Here is a 22,186-nt window from a genome sequence, read left to right as displayed (position 1 = left end):
TGGTCAAGCAGCCAGTAAGAGGTAGAGAGTCCTAATTCAGTCCTCAGCTGCCTGACTCCAAAGCTGGTGCCCTTGACCATCTCTCTCTCTCATCCTCCTTTGCTTGTTGCTAAGGTTAGGTCTTTAAACTGCTAAACGGGTGTCACACGACGGCTCAATAAATATTTGTTGAATTTAACTCCCCAAAATGTAATCTCTTGCAAGTTTCTCCACAAGCCTTAGGCCATTCCCAAATTTCCACATTCTCATTCTCGCATCCAATAAACTTTTACTGGGCACCTATGTGTCTTGCATTGGAGAAATTAAAAGATGAATAAAATATGTGGTTTACTTCCAGGGAGCTCACTTTCCAGTGAGGAGGGGTCATGGTTATGACCTTGGAGTGATTTTTAATTTTCCTCCTTTTTCATCCCCTTAGACAATCAGTGCAATTTGAAAACAGGAAGTATCATTGTTAACTATTTTCAACAACTGTCCACAATAGGAACCTCAAGAACAAGAAGAGGAGGGTAGAAGCTTTTCCAGACTTCTTTTTTATATTAATATATGTATATTACTATGCACACAAACACACACATACAGGAACAATTTTCGGTTTTGTTTCTTTTTTTTTTTTTAAATGGGAGCATGCTCTACATATTGTTCTAATGCTTGTCTTTCCATTTAGGAATGCACAGTGGCTCTATTTCCAAGCTTACTTGCTCTTAACTATTTCATCCCCCTACTGAGGTGCATCAGAATTGTTCAAGTGGCTTCCCACAAAACTTGCAGGATAGAAACTATGTTTTGCAGCTAGTCACGGTTTTACAACAACCTTGAGGAGCAACAGGTCTGCCTTTTACTAAACTATCTGGCACCAGAATTATCTTTCCAAAACCTAAATTTGATTATGTCTCTTCTTCCAAATTTCCCCAATGCCTGCAGGACAAACCAAATTCCAAACACTTGGCCTAGGATTTTCAGAATCTGGGCCCTAGCCCTCTTTAGCTTTGCTTTGTGACTGTCTACACATACATCCCACACCCCCACTGGCTTTCTTCACTCCACCTTAGTGGTCTTTTTGCAGACTCTCAAATGCACTGGTCAGCTTTGAATCCAGACTTTCCAACATGCTTTCTTCTCTGCCTGGGAAGCTTTCTCTCTTCCTCATCACCAGGGTGAATTCTACTCAATCTTCCATCTCTGCTGAACATCACTTCCTTAGGGTCCTCCTCAGCCCCTCCCAGCCTGGATCTTCCTTTACTTGCCTTCACCCTGGGTACAGGTACCATGCTGGTAATTAATGTCTGTCTTGCTTGAAGTTCTCTCTGCCCCACGGGAAGCTCTGTCTCCTTTATGGGCTGAACCCCCTGAGCACAGCACACTTAGTGGCCCATTGCAGGTATCAGTACACATTTGATGAATGAGTGATGATGAATGACTCATGGGGAAATTTTGCTGCTTCTAGTTAATACACAAATGCGTAGGTGAAGTCTCAGGTTGAATATCTGGTTCCACTGGCAATGACAAAAAAGAGAAAAATCACCAAAATAAAGATAGCCTAGTTTCTTTTTCAAAAGTGCTTTATCTATATTGAGTTGTTCTTTTCTCATGTTGATTAATGTCTTTAAGGCTTTAATCATTGTAAAGGAATTTATTTTAAACAAGTTTTTAATAATCCAGTTATCTGAAGCAGTTGGGATCTGAGTTTGTTATTGTTTCTGTTGTCTCTTGCTCATGGTGCATTGTTGCCTTGTGTGTTTGTAATTTTGAGTAAGCAGATCTTTATTTGCGGGAAACTGGTACATCTAGGCTGAAGGTTTCTCCTTCCAGTTTGTTTAGCTCATCTCTTGGCTTGGGGGGTTCCCCATAGTGTAATTTTGAACCCCAGAACTATGTGAATACAGTCTTAATGTGACTAATTCAGAGGGTGCATTTCTTTCCACCCAGGGCCCAGAATAAGACAGATAAATTTCCCTATGCTAACGAGCTGGATTTTTCCAATCCCTCCATCCCTTTTCCTAAGGGGATAGTTCTTTTAGGGTCCTTGCTTGTGTGGCAGCCACAGTTCCAATTCCCCCAAAGCTTTGTCCCCTGTTCTTTGGGAGTTTTACAACTCAAACCCCTCCCCTGTTCCATGCTGAGGATCCTTATTCCTATTTTCACACCTTCTTGTCTGACTCCTGAGGATTATCCCTATTTTCTGGCATTGTTACCTTTTATCCAACATTATCTAGGTGACTATTAAATGTGGGAAAGTTTTTATATTATCTAGTCCAAAACAGTAGACCAGTTTTTAGATCTTTCCCACATTCTGTGTGCTTGAATCTGTTTTTTAAATAGACACTTTGTTTTCCTCTTATTTTCGGTATATTTACCACTATTCTCCTATTCTCTTCTATTTACAACAGTTACACTATATAACAAAATGCCTTATGCTAATAATTTCTCATGTATAAACCAGTCTTTTTTTTCACCTTCATTTTTGGCTCTTATTAATCTGGTTCTTTTACATCTCCTTTTCTAACTTCCTTTTAGGTAATTTTCTAGTGAACAGGCACCAAACATAGCTAGTATTTGATCCACATATCACTTGCAAATTTCAATGCTCTTCTCTTTAAAACAAAACAAAACAAAAACAAAACTCTGTCCCTATCTTGCAGATACAAAAAAAACCTGGAGGTCAACAAAACTGTGAGCAATGTTTCCATACATACCATTGTCAAGAGGCTGGTTAACTTCATAATACAGGGTAGCTAAGTTTTTAAAAATTAAGTACTAGTATAGTGAGTCATATTTATAATTCTAATGAAAATTTTAGCTTGCTTCAAACATTTTTAGGCTTAGATAAATTTCTTTTGGCATACTCCTAGAAAATATTTCTATTGTGAAAATTAATAAAGGGAAACCTCACTAACACAGCATCTGGAGGCCTGCAGGAGGAACTCTGAAGCCCACCACTCCTCAATTGCTGACCCCACAGGAAGAATGGACACCTTACAACTCATCCTATTTTGGTTCCTTTACCACCCAGCAGGAGGAAGGAAGAGTTTCTGCCTTCCATGGCAATAGCCAGGCCAATGAGAGACTGTACAACTCAGTTGTACACACGGGACTCCCAGTTTCCTCCAATGGACTTTTTGTTTAGAACAGCCCGCGCAACTGGGCCCTTTCCTCTATAAAAGAGCATGTCCTCTGTTTTGTTCTCTGGTCACACCTATGGTTTTGCCAAAGCTTTCTCATCCTGAATTGCATTTCTCTGCTGTCCCTGAATAAACCAATTTTTGCTGGTAAAATAACTGACAGTTTTACTTTTAAGGTTAACACTATTGATATACAAGTATATGAAGTGTACTTTCTACAGGTAATATTTGTAGCCTAGAAATGATACAGCAGAGGGTCCAGTTTGTAATACTGTTCATCCTTACTCATTGCTTACTTGGAACTTGGCATTTACATAATACCAAGTGGTAATTAGATAAGCATCAAAGTAACTACTTTTGTCATTGCTTTAGTCAAGGTTACACATTAACTAACATATCAGCAACTGCAATAGTTTATAACCACAGCCACAAAGCTTTTTCATAAAGACTTTACAAAACTTGCCTTATGTCAGCTTTCATTAACGAACATTCTACCCAGCTTTTCCTCTCAACCTCCAGAAAGTTTTAATTAGAGTTGGTAAATTCCAATATGAAAGATTTAGAAAATTGTCACTGCATCAGTTTTGTATTGTTGCATAACAGACTATGCCTAACTGTAATGCCTCCAAATAATAGTTTCGTTTGCTCATGAGTCTGAGGGTCAGGAACTCTGGCAGGCCTCAGAGGAGGCAGTTCATTTGCCTCCCACATGGTGCCAGCTGGGGCGGCTTCTCGTGGGGCTGGAAGATCCAAGGTGGCCTCATTCACAGGGCTGGCACTTCAGCTGGAATGGCTTGAACAACTGGGGACTACGTACTACAGCTGGACCTCTTTTCTTGTGGTGTTGGCTGGACTCCTTCAGGTTAGACTAGGGCCTTCTGACTGTCAGCTAAATTCCTTGCGTTACCTCTCCGCCTCTTTCTCTAGCACAGTAGCTTGGTGCGATGTCTTTTCTTACTATATTATATACAACAACAATAATAGTATTACATACAGCAGTAATAGTAGTATTAACTGTTTGGGTTCCCAGACCTGATTCCAATGTGTCTAAGCATGTGGTCGGGGGTCTTCCCACACATAACACCAAGCAATTCTAGAACACCAGGAGGGTGTCCGAGAACTCACTTCTGACGCTATCTGCCCAGAGACAGCACCAGATTTCCCAGGTGAAGGGCTCTGTCTTACAAGACTGCCCTCCACCTCCCACTCCAGCAGCCGACCACAAGCCCCAGGCAGTTACCTGTGCTTCTGACCCACCTGCTACAGATTGGAGGTCCCCACAACCTCCCCACTTAGGTTCTATTAATATGCTAGAATGGCTCACAGAACTCAGGAAAACACTCATGTTTACCAGTTTAATAAAGGACACCGTAAAGGATACAAGTTAAGAGAGACATAGGGCAGGGTCCATTATAAAGGAGCTTCTATTCTTGTGGAGCTTGGGGCCTGGCTCAATGGAACCTGGAGGCGTGCTGGAGCAGAAAGCGGTAAGTTCTTCTCAGGGGTTTTTGTGATGGCTTCATGGCACAGTCATAAGTGACTAGATACTGGCCATTGGGTGCTTCAGCCTCCAAAAGTCTCTCCTTAACATGACAAGACACCTATTTCACCTTTAAGACTGCAGTGTTTTCAGGAACTGTGGATGAAGACCAAATATACCTGAGAAATATAACTGGTCATTCATGACCAAACATGTATTTTTTATGACTCATGATACTGCAGTTGGACTTCTTGAAAAGGCAAACGGTATCCCCTCTAGTTAAAGTAAAAACTTCCAGGGCTCATCTGGGAAGTCCCACAGTAGCATTTCTACCATATTCTATTGGTCAAAATAAGTCAAAGGCCAGCCTTCAAGTAGTGAGGAAACAGACTCCACCTCTTGAGGGGAGGAGCTGCATGCACCCATAGGGACAAAGGGAGCTGATGGCCACTATCTTTGCAGACAATGTACCACAATCACTTTACTGATATAAATAAATAGCACCCTGTCTGCTTATAACACTGCTACAAATCAAAAGGGAAGTTTATTAATGACAGTTTAGTCTGAGTATTAGGATAGTTTATATATTTGAACTAAAGATGTCAAGGTCCCAATAGAAATATATTCAGGGCAGTGTTTGAACATTGCTGTTACTTTTCAGCACCTACAATTTCAACTGAGAGGGTGCAATCTTATGATTAACATTAAAAGCTTAAGCTATTTTCACCTGGTCTTTAGGATTTGGAAGATTACCTTTAGTTCATTACCTCTGTGGGTGTCTTCTTGGTGGTCACTTAGGAGTGCAGAAAGACACGAATAAATTATCTCATTTTCTTGTTCTGATAAAAGCATATTGCAGGCTTGGAATAACTTTCTAATCCCACTAATTGTTTTTAAAGAAATAACATGATCTTGATTTTGCAAATTTTATCACACCAAGTTCTCCACGATCGGGTACACCAAGATCTTGCCATTGAAACCCTTCCTGGTGTTAAGCAGATGGATAATTTTGAAATATGTACGTATGGAATTAAGTTCCATGACTATCCAAATACGCCAACCACTTCCATGGCATTTGGAATTATGCAATAAAAACGTTTCCAGTGATGCCCTTTTATGTGTTAATTTTGCAGAATTTATTCTCAATTATAATTTCAAATCACCTGAGCAACAGAAGAAAACTAGAAGTTGTGTAAAAGGCAAGAATTTATTTGAATTTAACACAAGGAAATATTTTTAATTAATTAATAGGTACAAACTGAAGATAACCCATATTTACAAGCCAGTTTTGGTTGATATTTGCCAAAATGATATTGAATATGTTGTTTTTCTCCAATACCCCTTAAATTAAGAAAAAAAATTAAAGCTGAGGGTATAGGAGAATTTACTCCAATGAGACTCAGGAAACTTAAGATACCCCTTTAAGAAATTTGCTTTTGTTAAATTTTTTTAAAATCTGTACTTTAAATGACCTTTAAATTTCAAGACTTTTTCAAGACACAATTGTCCAATATTCATATAAATGAACATGCCAGATATTTTAATTTCCTGTACATCTGCCAAGTTGCTTCAGTTTGGAACAAGATTTACTTGTAAGGCGACTCCCTTTTTAAAAATACACATTCTCTTCAGTTGAATTTTTTAAAATGTATTTTGACCACCTATGTCTTTGAAACACTTAAAATATCTTCGGTTTAAAAATCCTCTCCCCTATCGGCTTGGGGCAGCCATGCCTCTTCAATTTTCAGTACTATTCTCTTGCTTCACTTTTCAGCATTGCATATATTTAAAATATACATATTTCTTATCACAGTGTCATTGAACTTGGGCCAAATGCTTTGAAAGAGTGAGTTTAGGGGGTTTGAAGAACAAGATGAAATACCTATAAATAGCAGTTTTTGGTGTAGCATCTACTGTATAATAAAGTGTTGTGTAACTCTGTCGTGCAACGTAAATAATGATAGTAATTTGCATTTTCTTATTACTATTCATCCTTGTACTGAATCCACAGTCTTGCCAATATAAAGGTCTACTTCTTACTTTCTTACATCCCAAGGGTCCCTACTATGATGAGAGAGGGGAGGTAAACAGTCCCCTGGTTTTGCACACAGATTGTACAATAGGTACACACCCAACTGCTTTTTGGCTCTGCATTTTCATTTCCACAAACCCAAATGGCTGGACCAGTGCCAAACAGAGCCAGGATAATGTACCTACACCCCCATCACCTCCTTTTGAACACATTCTGTTTTTTATTATTGATGACCCCAGAGATTCTAGCCCTGGGCAATTACGCTGGACTCAAAGTACAGAGAATCAGAAAAGATTCCAGAAAAATAAATAGTTTTTAAATTTCACCAGCCTGGAAGGCCTATTACTAGTGTGACAGAATAACATGATTGATAAGTTAACTGGACTTATTTTCTACTGTAGACTCATCACAAAGACCAAGGGAGATTGTTTTTCTCCCAAGCGATTAAGCCTCAGAATTCTGGGGTACTGGGTTTGCCTAGCTCCTGGGAGCTTGATTACCTAGGAACTCTGGGACGTGGAGTTAAATGATCAAAGTGCTAAGCCCTTAGAGGGAGGAGCTGGGAGCATTGTGTTAGAAAGGTGTAGCCCAATTCCCCCAAGAATTCCATGCTAGAGAGGCAGAACAGCAGTGAGGCGCAAGATGGTGGAAGACATTATGTGGTTTCCAGGGTGTATCAACCAAAAATGTGCACATCAATTGTCTGGAGACCTTGTTAAAATGTGGTTCTTACTCAGGAGGTCTAGAGTGGGTCCAGAGACTGCATTTCTAACAAGCTCCCAAGCAGTGTAGATGCAATTGGTCCTAGGACCTCACTTTGAGTAGCATGTGGAAGAACTTCAAAGGAGGGGCACAGGGAAGTCTAAACCTCAAACTCTGTGGCACTGGGAGCAATGACAAAAGCTTTGGGTGGCTGAGTTGTATACTGAGGGAAAGGACCCTGTTAACCAGTGGAGCTGCCCATCTTCAAAGGGATCATTTCAGTCTGTGCAAAGAGCATCCATTCCAAAAGACTACAAAAAGGACTGAAGAATAAAGTCCTCTCCCAGATTTTCTGGCTTATTTCCCCACAACCTCTTAGGTTTCTTGAATGACCCTAGAGAAGGGAAGGAACCCAAATCCCAACCCCAAATAGACTGAATTTCCAAACTACTGTGGCCTATGGAAGGAACCATGGGGGTGGGGGGTGGGGGGACTTGAGCTGGCCATATCTAACTTAGAAAAATTAGGAAATGTGAAATTTTTTGATACCAAGTGTCCTGGAGCAAATTCATATGAGTTACCCTTTCAGTCTCAAACTTAAAGAGAATCAGATTCAGGAATTGATAAATAACCAATCATTAGTTATTCAATTAACAAATGTTAGGGGATAGTGAATGGACTTCCCTAAGCCCTGATGTGGGGCACTGTGCTTGGGATAAGAGAAAGTAGCTAAAGGGGGACAAGTGCCTCAATATATCTGAGGATTTAAATTCCTCACCAGTTAATTATTTTGCCATGATCACAAAAGAAGCTGGCCCATCCCCTATACATGCTCTTCAAATTGCCTTCTGAGATTTTTTTCCTTCTTCAAGTCTTTGCTCTTCATTTAAACATGATTTCATCAGTATAAACATGTTCAGGAGAAAGACCCAGTTTGATTTTCTTCTGCCAGCATCTTCCAAAGATAGCCTCTCATCCCATTCTCTCATAAGAACAAGTCTTAAAAATAAATGAAGGCAGTAAGTGCTGTGTCCAAAGCCAAGTTTGTTCCAAAGATGAGAGTAATAAAATCCAGGGCTCCCTTTTCCTAATTTAATTTTAAGAGCAGATGCCTTTTGTTAGTGATTTTGTTTGTAACCTCTGATTCTGCCATTTCCAGGACCTGCTGTTTTATTACAGCATTTCCAAATCTGGTTCTGATTATAACAGAAAAGTTTGTGCCTATATTCATCAATGCAACAGTTCACATGGAGACACCAGCTTGATATGCCTTTAATCCTCCAGAAGGTCTAAAATCTAGGCAGAGGGTAGGAAGAAATTACTATATATTTTGCCTGGTCATCTGTCCTTGAGAAATTGAAAGTCACAAAGTGATCCTACAGTGTTTTTGCTTGGCTAGCAGTTTTTTGTTTTGTTTTATTTTAGTTGCCAATGTTTAACATACAGGGATTTTAATAAAAATCCAAATCTGGTTTCTCTTGAAAAATCGGAAGGTTTGGCTTTGGGCTGCTGTCCCTCATGGCTGAATACTGCTGTAGAGGACATTTATGATCCTGTTGGCTGCTAGCAACTGAACCCCTCTCCTATGTTCTGGGATGTCCCCAGTTCACAAGTCTTGGTGGGAGGCAAACGTCATTTTCCATCATTCAAGCTATAAACCAGGTACTCACTAGCATGCATGCAACCCTGGCCTGGCCAAGGCATGTCTCCCTGGACTTTCAACGGGGCGCTAGTTTTAGCAATAATCCAGTACAGGAGAGCATTGGTGAGTTCTTTCAGGCCTTGGAAATAGTGAAAGCAACATCCAGTTTCTAGAAGAAGCATGGGGTAGTAGTGCCCAAAGACTGGCAGCAGCAATGGTTTCCTTACTGGCTTAGTTCCATGGAGTAATTTTGACCATGGTTTCAGTTCCGTGGCCTGTCTGTCCCATTTTCCAAGTCTGGTTCTGCAGCTTTCTTACAGATTGTGAGCTATCCAGTACTTCATTGCTACATTCGTTTTCTGCTTAAATCTTCCATCTGCAAACTTGGCCCCCTGAGGCAGGGCAGTTTCCACCTAGCCCTCTGCCTTCATATATTAACTTCCAGGTTACTTATCAACATGTGAGCTTAGTAAACTACAGTCTTTCTCTCTCTCCTTCTCTTCAAAGTGATATGATTTTGGCACTGGGAGAGAAGCTAAAAATCATACAGCGTGAGAATCAACAGAGCACCTTTTAAAAATTTCCAAAGACACCTCGTCTCCCCCTGTCCCTTTACATCTCATTGGGAAGACCTGAGGCTGTACTCATGCTTTAAAACAATCAGTGGGCTAGGGCTGCTGTGACTGGCTTAGTGTAGGACCTCAGTTCGACCGGCTGAACATTAGAATCACCTGGGAAGTTTTTAAACTGCCAATGCTTGGTCTCACCCCAGAGGACAGATTTAGTTGCTCTGGCTGGACTTCCGGTGTTGGAATTAAAAAAAAATTCTCAGGTGATTTTAATGTCATAACTTTCTCTAATCCAGGCCCTCACTGCTGCCCATTTCACCCATGCCAATACTAAGTCCAAAGAGATATTAAGCAACTTGCCCAAATGACTCTCCCTTCCATTAATAGCAGAAACAGAAACAAAAGCATACACACACACACACACACACACACACACACACACACACACACACACACACACACACACTTAATAAGACACTTTTGTTTTTCCAGAATATTCAAGCACCCATTCTTTTTCTTAGAAACTGAAGTCATGGGATGCACATGGACTGAGAAGCAGCAGTGTGTAGGGCAGTGGTTCTCAAACTTGAGCACATTAGAATCCCCTGCAGGACTTGCTACAACACAGATGGCTGGACCCACCCCTAGTTTTAGATTCAATGGGTTTAGGGTGAAGGGAAATATAATCAGTACTTCTAACAAGTGCCCTGGAATGCTGCTCTGGTTTAGAGACTACTCTAGTGTTGTGTCTAAGAACTTGAGCTATAGAATCACACTTAGTAAGATCCAGTTCTGCCAATTTACACCAAGTCACAACATGGGCCAGTTACTTAACATATCTGAAATGGGGCCAATGATAGCATCTTGGGCTTGTCACAAAAACTGAGTGAGTATAATAAATGTACAGTGCTTATAACAGAGTCTGGCTCATAGTAACTGCCTAACGGATATTAGCTATTATCATTCATTCATTCCTGGAACAATGATTGAGTGCTTCCTTTGAGCCAGACACTGTTTCAGAAACTGGAGTACAGCGGTGAAGAAGTCAAAGCCTCACATCGCAGTGAACTTACAATCCGCTGGGAGGCACATGATAGATGACCTTGTAAATATATGATATGTCGCACAGAAGAATTCTGTGTTCTAAGCAAACTGAACAGCAGGTGCACACAAAAGTTTTATGAGAACTTAGTCACACCTTGTTCGCATCTTCCAGTTCAAGGAGGTAGTACCATCATGTTTCTAATTCAAAGGCCCCTTAGAAGGATGGCTCTTACCATGGTAGTTGAATAAAGCCCATAGCATTTTTACAGCATTTTTAGTCTGGGTTCTCCAGAGAAACAGATACCATAGAATACATATGTATGTCATTTACATTTATATTTATGCAGATTAAAATTTTTTATATTATATACTATACAAATACATATTAATATATTACATATAATACATATATTATATTAATATATTTAGATATAGTATTACATATTTTATATTTTAAAAATATATTTTTATATTTAATACTCATATATCATATACGGTGGATAAAATGAAAGTTACTGTGGCCAGGATTCTCACCTGGCCCTGGTCATCTAGCTCACTACACACGTATGGGCAATACGTTGCTATTGACTCTATATAAAGAGCTCCGCCCAGTGCTCTGGGCGACACGGTGGCACGGCTGCAGGAGAGCAGAGGCTGGAGTGGTGGCAGCACCGAGGACAGACGCCCAGAGGACAGCTCTGCGGACAGAGAGGTCCAGAGGCAGAGACCGGCTTGCTGCGTACAGACTCGCTCTGAGTGGACGGGATTCTAGTGACTGACCTGCCACCGTGGGAATGAAGTTGGGTATAACCCTTTCACCCCAATAACGTTCCACTGTCATTTCTTTGGTCACATTAAATCCATAGCGAACTTGCCAGGGCTGGAACCCATTGACAAGACATATACATATAATAGAAATTGGCTTACCTGATTACGGAGGCTGAGAATTTCCAAAGTCGGCTGTCTGCAAAACCCAGGAAAGCTGGTGGTGTAATTCAGTCTGAAGCCAAAAACCTGCAAATCAAAGAGCACCCATGCCTGAAGGCAGAAGAAGATGGATCCCAGCTCGAAAAGAGCAGATTGACCCTCCTTCTGCCTTTTTGTTCTGATCAGGCCCTCAGTGGATTGGATGATGCCCACCTGCATTGATTCTTTACTCAGTCTAAGCGATCAAATGCTAATCTTTTCCAGAAACACCCTCAGAGACACACCCCAGAAATTATCTTTTACCAGTTCTCTGGTCATGCTTTAGCCCAGTTATATTGCCACATAAAATTAACCCTCATGGGCGTAGTCATTCCAACCAATTCTTCAGGTTTTGTTTGAGAGGAAACATTTGAAACAAGAATAGCATGGGTGGAGAGCGTGTTAGACGGGAAGGAGAGAGTAAGGCGGCAACGGAGTGGATGTTATTTCATTTAATCCTCAGCCATCTTGGAGTAGATATTATCAGAGGAGGGGAGAATCAACCTGCCCGACGCTATGTGAGCAGAGTGGCACTCTAACCATCTGAACGCCAGCGCAGGAGCTGCTCTGGGAGGAGGCAGAGAGAGGCTGTCAGAACACCAGCCACATCTGACCCACTCCTGAACCCTCAGGCAGGGGCTGGGGTGAAGCCGTAACTGTGTCATGTATCTGCCCCACTGTCCCTCTTCTCTACTTTGTTCCTGAAGCAGGTGACAGTAACTAACGTAATAAGACGCAAGGAGCAGCTACTTGTGAATCAAAACACTTCTGACGCCAGGTCGGCCTCATCTCCTCCCAGTATTGTCTTATCAATTTGTTTAAAAAAAAAAACTTAGTTAATGGATGTAATACACACTTATTGCTGGGGAATAGAGACCAGCAAATAGAAGAAAATGAGAGTGGTCCATAATCCCCTCAACTCATTAAAAAAACACTTAAAGTTTTGATGCTGATTCTTGTATCTTCAGTTCACAGAGATATTGTCCTCTATACTTATTAAGAAACCCTTTCCAGTTACACCTATTAACCTAACTGCACGTTTCTTTTTTGTTTTCACTCTGGAATTGCTTTTTGAGGAGGTTCTCTAAGTTTTGTTGGGTGAGGGACATGGTTTGGGAGACAGACTGGAGCTGTGCTTGTTTGGAATTGTTTTTCCATTAGAAGTACTCACCTTCCATCTTTGGGGACAAAGGTATTTTGACCCTATTTTCATATGGCAATTATATTAAACTGGCCGTGTCATTTGGGGTGGTTTTTCCTCCGCATTTTTTAGCGCAGGCAGCTTTCTGTCCCTTTGAACGATAAGTGAACTTCTGGAATGGCTGGAATTGGCTTGGCCCTGAGACTGTACTTACACCGCTGACTGGCGGCCGCAGCCGGTGGCCTCGCCTCTCCGGCTCGGAAGCCCCTCAGCACCGGAGAGCGCGGCGCGGGCGGGAAGGGCGGAGCCAGAGGGAAGCCCGCAGTCGGCGCCTCCCGGTAACCAGGCAACCTCCGCCATAGCAACGGAGAGGAGGCGGGACAGAGGAAAGCGGAAGCGAGAGGCTAAATATCGCGAGAGTTGGGTTTGCGCGCGAACTGTAAGTGCCAGGGTATTGGGGTCAGATCGCTGCTGGTCGCGGTGCAGGCCTTTGCGGCAAGTGACGGCCCCAGCCGATCCGGACCCGGACCCCTTCATCGCCCCGCCATGGAGACAGCAGCACACAAGCAGCAGCCCCAGCAGCCCGCGGCGGCCAAGATCAGGAACCTGCCCTGGTAGGAGCCCCCGCTGCTGCGGGGAAACGGGTCAACCACGCGGGGAGGTGGTGGCCCAGCCACAGCCTGACCTCGCCCCGCGCACCCGCGACGGGGATGGAATCACAGAAGCTCGCTTCGACACCCCCAAACTCCCCAATTGCCCTCCGTTCTATGTAGGATTTCTGCAAGGTCTCCGCGTTCTCCCACCCCCACCCCCCCATTCCTTTTACTGAAGCGGCTTTCGCACCTGGTGACAGCACAAGGGGTTCGATCCCACGTCTTCTGACATTACGTTGGCCTCCGTGCCAAAATGCCCTCTTCTCTCTTGACAACATCTTCGATACGATCGTTAAATTCTAAACTGGAATAATAATGATAATATTCCCTTGTTAAATTTTATTTGAATGGCTATTAGATTGGCAGGCGCCTTATTAGATGTTTGATATTTACAAAGACCTTAAGTGGTAGGTACTTTTATTAGTCCAATTTTGCAGTTAAATGACTTGCCTAAGGTGCAGAGCTAGAAATTAGGTTTGGATTTGAACCTAGGTTGTCTGCATCCAGAGCTTGCACTCCTAACCAACCTACTCTATTAGCTATGGCCTGATTATGTTTTTTAAAACTGATGGGATTTGGCTTGATTTTGGAAAACGCACAGGTTCTTGTCTAATAAGGACTTCAGGTTGCTTTTATTAGGGTAAAAACACATTATAGACAGATTACAGCTGTAACCTTTTCAAGGTGTACAATTCAGTGGCATTAAGTATGTTCAGAATGTGCAACCACCACCACTATCTAGTTTCAAAACTTTTCATCACCCCAAATGAAAAGTCCATAGTCTTTGGTAGTCGCTTTCCATACCCCATCCCTCATTCTTTGGCAACCACTAATCTACTTTGTGTCGATGAATTTGCCTTTTCTAGATATGTCATATAAATAGGATAAATATGTGCCCTTTTGTGATTGGCTTCTTTCACTTAGCGTGTTTTCAAGTTTCATCCCTGTTGTAGCCGGTATTAATGCTTCATACCTTTTTATGGCTGAATAATAATCTGTTGTATGGATATACCACCATGTATTTATCCATTCATCTGTTGATGTATATTTGGATACCAGTTCAGGTTTGAATTCACTTTGAAATAATAGGTGCCCACCCAGGTTGAGATTATAGGGAGACAACTGGAAAGGTGAAATTAGAGCAGAGTTTATCAACCTCAGCACTATTGCCATTTTGGGCCAGATACTTGGTGGGGGCTGTCTGTGCATTATAGGATGTTTACCATTATTCCAGGTGCCTACCCACTCGATGCTAATAGCACCCTCCACCCAACTCACAACTGAAAGTGTCTCCAAGTATCACCAAACATTCCCTGGAGGACAAAATTGCCCCTGGTTAAGAACCGCTGGTCTGTATTCAGTCTTAAAGGGTTTTGTTTCTCTTCCTCTTTGAATTAAGATACAAAAGGATTATTTGCAGATAGAAAAATGTTCCTGCATTTATATTTATTGTGATCCATGCTAAATTGTATTTCAGGGTTGAAAAATACCGTCCACAGACACTGAATGATCTCATTTCTCATCAGGACATTTTGAGTACCAGTAAGCATCCTTGTGTCAGTTGCTGTTATCCTAGTTGAAGGACCTGTATACATTTCTTGGACCTGTAATGTTGTCTTTGCTGAGTAATAACTTTGAAGATCTGATTAAGCTTTATGGAATGCTGCTGTGAGTCCTTCAGATTTTTCATTCCTGCTGATTTGAACATAGGGTTGAAGTATTGAACCCAACTCAAGGACCCACAGTGGATGATGTAACTCAGAAACTGATGGTGTTTCTTTCTCCCCAATCCTCAGTTCAAAGATTCATCAGTGAAGATCGACTGCCGCACTTGCTTCTCTATGGTCCTCCAGGGACAGGAAAGACATCCACCATCCTAGCCTGTGCTAAACAGCTATACAAAGAGAAAGAATTTGGCTCCATGGTCTTAGAGGTAAATGGAAGAATTTTTCTTCTTCTGCAAAGGACTCCAGTCTCTTTTATTTCTGCTAGTTTTGTTTTCCTCTACAGGTAAGCCACCCTGCTGGCAGTTGGAAAGCGTACATAACTTACTTTAATTCACTTTTTCCTATGATTGACAGTTTGGTCTGGACTGCCATTAGCTTGGGGGCAGTTGTAGCACTAGGCATTTTTCTTTGTTGTTGCCAACTTATACCCACCACTCAGTGATCACTCAGTTGCTGTCTCCCATGGATCCCTCCAGATCACTTCTCTACATTATTGCACCCTGTTCTTGTATTGGCTGAGATGTACTGGCCCCAAACTCCTGTGCCTTCTGGCTCATGGTTAGGTTTGGCCAATAGGGGCCCTGGCAGGAGTCAAGGGAGGAAGTGATGCCTCAGTCTGCCCTGGGGTTCACCACAGGCTGACAGCATCTGTTCCTAAGGGCATATCACACAGCCTTCTCCAGGTTCCAACACCATTCCCACACTAGCCCCTGAAGACTTGGGGGTGATAATGGGCCCTAGTAGTCCCTAGAGTATTGTCCAGCCCTGTGGTTACCCTGCACCCGACCAATACCTTTTAAAGTGTCTCTTCATGTAATTCTTTTCAAGTTACTGAATTTGAGTATGTCAACTGTCTTACTGCTGGGACTCAACTGATACACTTATTAGATTACAAAATCTTAAATATTGTCTTTTGGAAGCAAAAAATGTTTAACTTGTTTTTTTTTGTTATACATCTTAGAACTTTGCTGCCACCAATATTCTTCATGTATTAAAAAGTTGGTCCCTTCGGGGTTGCTCTGGGTCATGGCAGCTGATGTTAGCATCACGCTACTTGTGCCAGAGGTGTTCCTTACTGTGCCCAGGCTGATTAATTATTCCTCCAGCATATGTCAGTGATTGTCCTCAAAGTGGGGAGGAAGAACAGTCATTTGCCTTGGACAATGTAATGTAATAATCTAGTGAGTTGTGAGTTTTAAATTCAATTGTGATCGTTTTTTTTTATAGTGATTATATCTTAGCTGCCGTTAGACCTAGAGACCTTGCTTGCTGAGCTGGATTGATGAGAGGACACATTAGTTCATAGGTAGTATGCCAGCGTGCTTTTTATTTATTCTGGCTTCTCTCTCACATTTAGCTGAATGCTTCAGATGACCGAGGAATAGATATTGTTCGGGGACCAATCCTGAGCTTTGCTAGCACAAGGACTATATTTAAGTAAGAATTGTTTGCATAACTTCTCTCCTTAGAGATTTTGATCATGAGATTATTGTGCTTAAGTTCTTTAATATTCCCCTTTGCCGGTTTGTAGGTAAAAAAATAACTTTGTCAAAGGTGGCCATGAAAAAGGTAATGTTGCAGGGATGGTGGTAAGAAATAATGCAAACACTAAAATATTATCTAAGTCTATTGGTTTCTTGAGGAAGCATGAATTCCATTTTATTAGTTCACTGAGGACTGATTACATACTAAGACTGGATGAGCTAGTTTGAATTTAAACAAAAATGAATTGAGATCAGGATGGATAACTAGGCCAGTGGTTTAAAAAAAGAAAAAGATGGAAAGATAGGCATGAATGGAGTGGGTAGGAAAAAGCAGCACTAGAATATACTGGAATAAGCGGAGACCGTGGGGAAGAAAGAGGAAGGTGCTAGAGGACACAGTGTAACAAAGCTGCAGAAGTTAGACCTCAGGTCCTTTAAGAGCTGAAGGGGTGATGGGCATTTCCACATGTGTCTGCTTTAGTCAGAGTTGTAGGAGAAATGGACTCTATGATTCAGAGCCTGATGGCACCAAATGTGGAGGTGGATGTTTGGGTCTGGGGGTTGAAGTGAGATTCAAGAAATCTTTAGTCGTACCATTTGTTTCCCTAGGAGAGGCTTTAAACTAGTGATCCTGGATGAAGCTGATGCTATGACCCAAGATGCCCAGAATGCCTTGCGGAGAGGTAAGGAGCTGCCAAGTACAGTGTGCTGATGGACGGGTGCACCTGCAGGAGAACTCACTTTGGAAATGAGAGAAGACGTGGCTTGTTTTCAATTTTGTTCATCTTCTAGCCCAAAGAAGTCTCTTGTGTACATTTCTGTGTGAATCCCACTGACCATCTAGATAAAATCTCTGTGCATTTGGGGTTTCCCCTTTCAGCTTATAGTCCTGTTGGGACTTTTCAGTATGACCAGACACTGGTGTTTCATCGTCCTTTTCAACTGGGCTCAATTTCAGGGTTTGGAATTTGTATTGTTAGTTGGGAGGATATGGAAACTTCCGTTCTTAAACTGCTAGCTAGACCTTTCTGCTGCTGGTACCCTTAGACACACGTTAGCCAGGAAAATAATACTGGAAAGGTAGTTGCACTCAGAAAGCTGACATTACTTCACTACTTGCCAAGTGAATGATGAGGCAGGGTAAGAGAGTATCCTGTGATTTGTCTATTTTAAGGGCCTGGTGCAGTTAATTTCTTTGAAGGACATTCATAATGTCTCATTAAGATTCTGAGGTGATCAGCTAGGAGAGAAGGAGTGGATTGCAGCCCATGTTTAAGAGGAGGAGGACAGTTAGATTATGTTCTGGTCTTGGCGTTGGCAGCCTTTCTTCAGCATCTTGTTCTGCAGAGTGATTGTCAGTGGGCAGATCCCCATGTGAGAACACTGGGTACCTTCAGAATGAAACTGGTGTCATAGCATCTCTGCATTCACGTTGTCGCTCTCTCGAATACTCTTTAAGGCTTCAAGGCAAGGTCCAGAAAGCCATTTCCCTCCCCACCCAGTTGAAGGTGGAGCATCATGAACCTGCCAAATATTTTAAGCGAAAGGGCAGGAATACTGGACTTCATATCTTAATGGAATGGGATGACAGAGTGCAAGAATCATGGTGAATCATAAAAAAGGAGTGTTTTGTAAAATCCTGTGGAGGCGACATGCTCATCAGCTTTTGGAAAGACTGGCTGATTTCCAGTCCAGACCACTCCAGTGACACACTTTCTCATGGTGGCATTCCCCCTTACTTGCATTCTTGAATTCTTGTTTCCTATAACCTTCATGTGACCATAGCAAAGTTCAGAATGGTTTTCTTTTTACTTGCCAGTGATTGAGAAATTTACTGAAAATACCAGGTTTTGCCTCATCTGTAACTACCTGTCAAAGATCATCCCTGCTTTGCAGTCTCGGTGTACAAGGTTCCGATTCGGTCCCCTGACTCCTGAACTCATGGTTCCCCGCCTAGAACATGTCGTAGGAGAAGAGAAGTAAGTATACTGAAAAGCAGGAAAGGTGAAGGCCTGGAGGCCTAAGTGCGGTGTACGCAGGGTTCTGGGGTGATGACTGGTTTACACTTACAGGTGATAATGTTGGTAAATGACAGCAGAGTGCCGAGCACAGGTGAGCATCGGGGGCTGTCATTTTCCCTGGTAGCTCATGTACATCTTCATGAAATTCATTTGGTTCTTTTGATTTCATCCTCCTCCCCTGGAAGCTGTCCCAGTTTCCTCCTGGCTCTTGTCATTGGAAACTGTATGCTGCCAAGTCCCTCCGCTAAGACGCCTCTAGCCCTTTTTGATTAGAAAGGAAGGTACTGAGACATTACATTCTGTATAGTCGGATGCCAAGCAAGTAGCCAGCCCAAGCTGCTGCTTTTTTGAAAGGAGGTGCTTTGGCTGTGTGATCATGAATCTTGCCATGCCCTTTCCTCTGCAGATAATAAAATTCAAAGCCAGTTTGCTGAACATAGCCAATACTTGGTCTTAAGTAAGGGGCCTCCTAGACTCAGAGTGGGCTGTGACTACCAGTGTGAAGCATCCCTAAAACCAGAGTGAATTCTAGACCCTGTAGATCAGGGGAGTATTGTTCACTCCATCCCTTCTTTCATTGTTTCAAAGCTGTAATTGCTGCAGGCCATCTTGTTCCCTCAGTGCCTGTGCTCAGCGGCCTCTGCATCCCTTCTGCCTCTCCTTTCAGAGTTGACATAAGTGAAGACGGGATGAAAGCACTTGTAGCTCTTTCCAGCGGAGATATGCGAAGGGCTCTGAACATCTTGCAGGTACACTACTACTTGTGGCAGACCTCAAGGTGTTTCTGAATAATTTTTCAAGGACATAGCAACAGCACAGTCTACCTGTAAATTCAGAAATCTACAACTGCCAAGACCTTGATCTCATAACGTGCCAAATATTTCTCCCCACCTTTTGTGTTTTGGTTGAGAGAATAATTTGTTGCAAACAAGGGAAAAGATAGGGAAGGACGCTGTGGCTGTAATATCGCCAACAAACAGTGGCATCCTCTGATGGGGCCAGCTCTTACCAGTGTTAAAAATGCAGGGTCTGAGCTGTCCTGTGCCCAGGTAATGTTGTGGTGCACCTGTGTTGCTGCCTTAGTTTCCCCTTGATCTCCCTGCAGCTTGGCAGCTGCTCTGACAGCCACCATGACTCTTCCCCTGTCTGCACAGAGCACCAATATGGCCTTTGGGAAGGTGACAGAGGAGACTGTCTACACCTGCACAGGGCACCCACTCAAGTCCGACATTGCCAACATTCTGGACTGGATGTTGAATCAAGACTTCACCACAGCCTACAGAAATATCCTTTCTCGTGTCCTGTTGGTTGCCTATTAAGTGCCCGAGGCCCAAACTTGGCCCCAGGAACTTAGGCTGCAGCCAACACCTGCACCCCACTGGCAGGACAACTGGCTGTGTGGGTTCTGGTCTTGTTTGTGGTGGGGAGCAAGATGTCTGTGAGTGGAGTGGCTACTTGTCTTTTAAGGCCTCAAAGTTCTTCCTGAAGGGCTTCCTGGCTGGGGAAGCTTGAAGCCACTTCACTCACAGGTGGGAGAAAAGCAGTTAGGCCTTGAGATGGAAAATGTGATCATTTCTCTGTGGACAGTGTTAACTCTGTTTTTGCTGCGAAATTAAAAGCTAGAAGTGTAGTTACAGGGTGCCTTTTAGAGGACGCATTTGGCTGTATTCTCTACTAGACAGAGCTATAGCATATCCTTCACAAGGCCCTTTTGAAGATGAAAACATAGTAAGAATTAGGGTGCAATATGTGCAGCTTCAGAATGAAACAGCTGTGTTGGGATTAAACATCCTGCTTTCAAAAGTCCCCAGGGTTTGGAGTCAAACTTCCCTGCACCATGTTTGTTCTGCACCTTGGTCTCTTCACCTTGACTGCTGCTCTCTAGATATTATGGAATTGAAAACTCTAAAGGGGTTGGCACTGCATGATATCCTGACAGAGATACACCTGTTTGTGCACAGAGGTAACTTACATTACCTAGTCTAGGTGCTGTGGAGGAGTGACATGCTTTGGGGCTAAGGCGGTTAGAGGGGGACCATGAGGCTTCACTGTTGAGGCAAAGGAACAGGAATAAAGAAAACCTCATCCATTTTTAGTTTTTCTTGCTGTTATTTAAAACTTTGTTTCAAAAATACTCTTTCAACCTTGAGAACTATTTGGGAAGAGAGTGGAAACTCCTGAAGGCTGTTTCTCCTCAGTTTGTATTTTACAGCAATAAGTAGTATATATTCGAATTCATACATCTAGAATATTTTCCCTGAGAGGAGAGAAGGAAGATCTGTATGCAAACCAGAGCATTCTTACCTAAACCATCTCCAGTTCCACGCTTGGTCCATCTTCTATGCAGAGAAATGGTTCTCACCCCGACGGCACACCGCAGCCCCTCTGGGCCAGTCCATCCGGCCTTCGGGGGGAAGCGGGCATCAGGGTTTTGCAGGCTCTCCAGGTGGCCTTTCAGGAAGTCTCTTCCCTGTACCCCAGCAGCAGGGAGTTGGGTCCAGATGTAGGTTCTGCTTGGTGTTTTTCGAGGAGTCTTCCTGGTTGACTGGCACAGCCTACCCCAGATCATGGTCGGCATAAGCCCACCTCTGCACTTTGTGGAAGCTGAGTGTGAATGGGCTTTAAAAAATCAAAAAACGTTTATTTTTTGAATTGGGAGCAGTGAGAACTTGGCTTTCAAGTAAACTTACAGAACTACCCAGTTGCTAAAGAGCACTGTTGATGACTCCTGTGTTACTTTATTTGCCAGTTTTTTTCCTTTTTTGGCTACACTGTGAAGACTCAGTTTGAGTGGATAAAAACTGAAAACCTGTATAGTTTCTACTTGCTTAGAGGTGTCGTATCTAGTGATCTGAGGCCTCAGAAATTTAATATTATCTGATGTTTAAATTTAAATCTATCTTCTGTGATTTTTTTTTCTTAAATAGGAGTGTGTGAACAGACCTTACTCATTCGATTTTGTCTCTCCCCCAGTTGACTTTCCATCTTCAGTTCGAATACATTTATTAACCAAAATGGCAGACATCGAGTAAGTATTTGTTTCCCAAGTTTCTTTTCCCTTTTTCCCTGTTGTGAGTTTTTTGTTTGCTTGGTGTCAGCTTCTTTAATTCATCCATATACAGTATGATCTAGTTTGGTGGGATTACTGAATGAAACACGGAGAAGGGTGTGAGTTGCTTTTTTAACAAACATATGAATAAAAACAAGCAAGCTCAGTTATGTATTTGAGATAAAAGCCTCTCCTTGAGACCCCAACGCCTTGGTCCACATTGGTTCTGGAAACGGTCTTGTTCCTTGGAAGGCGTGCTTCAGGCGAGACCCCTAGGTTGTTCAGGGACAACCAGCTCTCTAGCTCTTAGGGCATTTTGGCATACCACTGTAGGGAAAGCAAACAAACTCAGTTTTCTACTTTGCCTGGTTCTGGAAACAGTTATTAGCCCTCAGTGAAACTGGCAGCTATCATTTAAGTGGACAAAAAACACTGGGTTCAAAATAGACATCAACATAGGCCAACTCTAACCTGCCACCATTGGCTTTCACGTGCAGAGTAGGTCACTTCTTACCACTACGTTGTGAATATCATGATTTTGCTTTCAATGACTG

The 22,186-nt window shown here is 42.5% G+C and overlaps 1 protein-coding gene and 1 long non-coding RNA gene across 4 annotated transcripts in view; one reads left to right on the top strand and one right to left on the bottom strand.

Moving 5' to 3' along the window:
* Nucleotides 1-13,119: 13,119 nt before the first annotated feature.
* RFC5 (replication factor C subunit 5) overlaps nt 13,120-22,186 on the top strand; it is a 10,003-nt gene continuing 936 nt past the window's right edge. The window contains exons 1-10 of one of the 3 annotated variants that reach the window (XM_057491849.1): nt 13,120-13,312; nt 14,829-14,893; nt 15,148-15,284; nt 16,436-16,515; nt 17,172-17,245; nt 18,382-18,541; nt 19,251-19,332; nt 19,738-19,871; nt 20,473-20,546; nt 21,557-21,611. In XM_057491849.1, the coding sequence (XP_057347832.1) occupies nt 13,245-13,312; nt 14,829-14,893; nt 15,148-15,284; nt 16,436-16,515; nt 17,172-17,245; nt 18,382-18,541; nt 19,251-19,332; nt 19,738-19,871; nt 20,473-20,546; nt 21,557-21,611 (929 nt within the window). In that variant the 5' untranslated portion in view covers nt 13,120-13,244. The other 2 variants (XM_057491850.1, XM_057491851.1) reach the window with 2 other exon arrangements.
* On the bottom strand, nt 14,779-19,476 carry LOC130680700 (uncharacterized). The gene is made up of 2 exons (XR_008993755.1): nt 18,633-19,476; nt 14,779-15,245 (listed from the first exon to the last, which is right to left on the bottom strand). It is a non-coding gene; the product is annotated as an uncharacterized LOC130680700 (long non-coding RNA).

This window comes from Manis pentadactyla, chromosome 14 (genome assembly GCF_030020395.1).
Source record: "Manis pentadactyla isolate mManPen7 chromosome 14, mManPen7.hap1, whole genome shotgun sequence".
Lineage (NCBI taxonomy): Eukaryota > Metazoa > Chordata > Mammalia > Pholidota > Manidae > Manis > Manis pentadactyla.
Note: the sequence above shows the minus strand (reverse complement) of the source record. Positions and strands in the feature narration are given on the sequence as shown.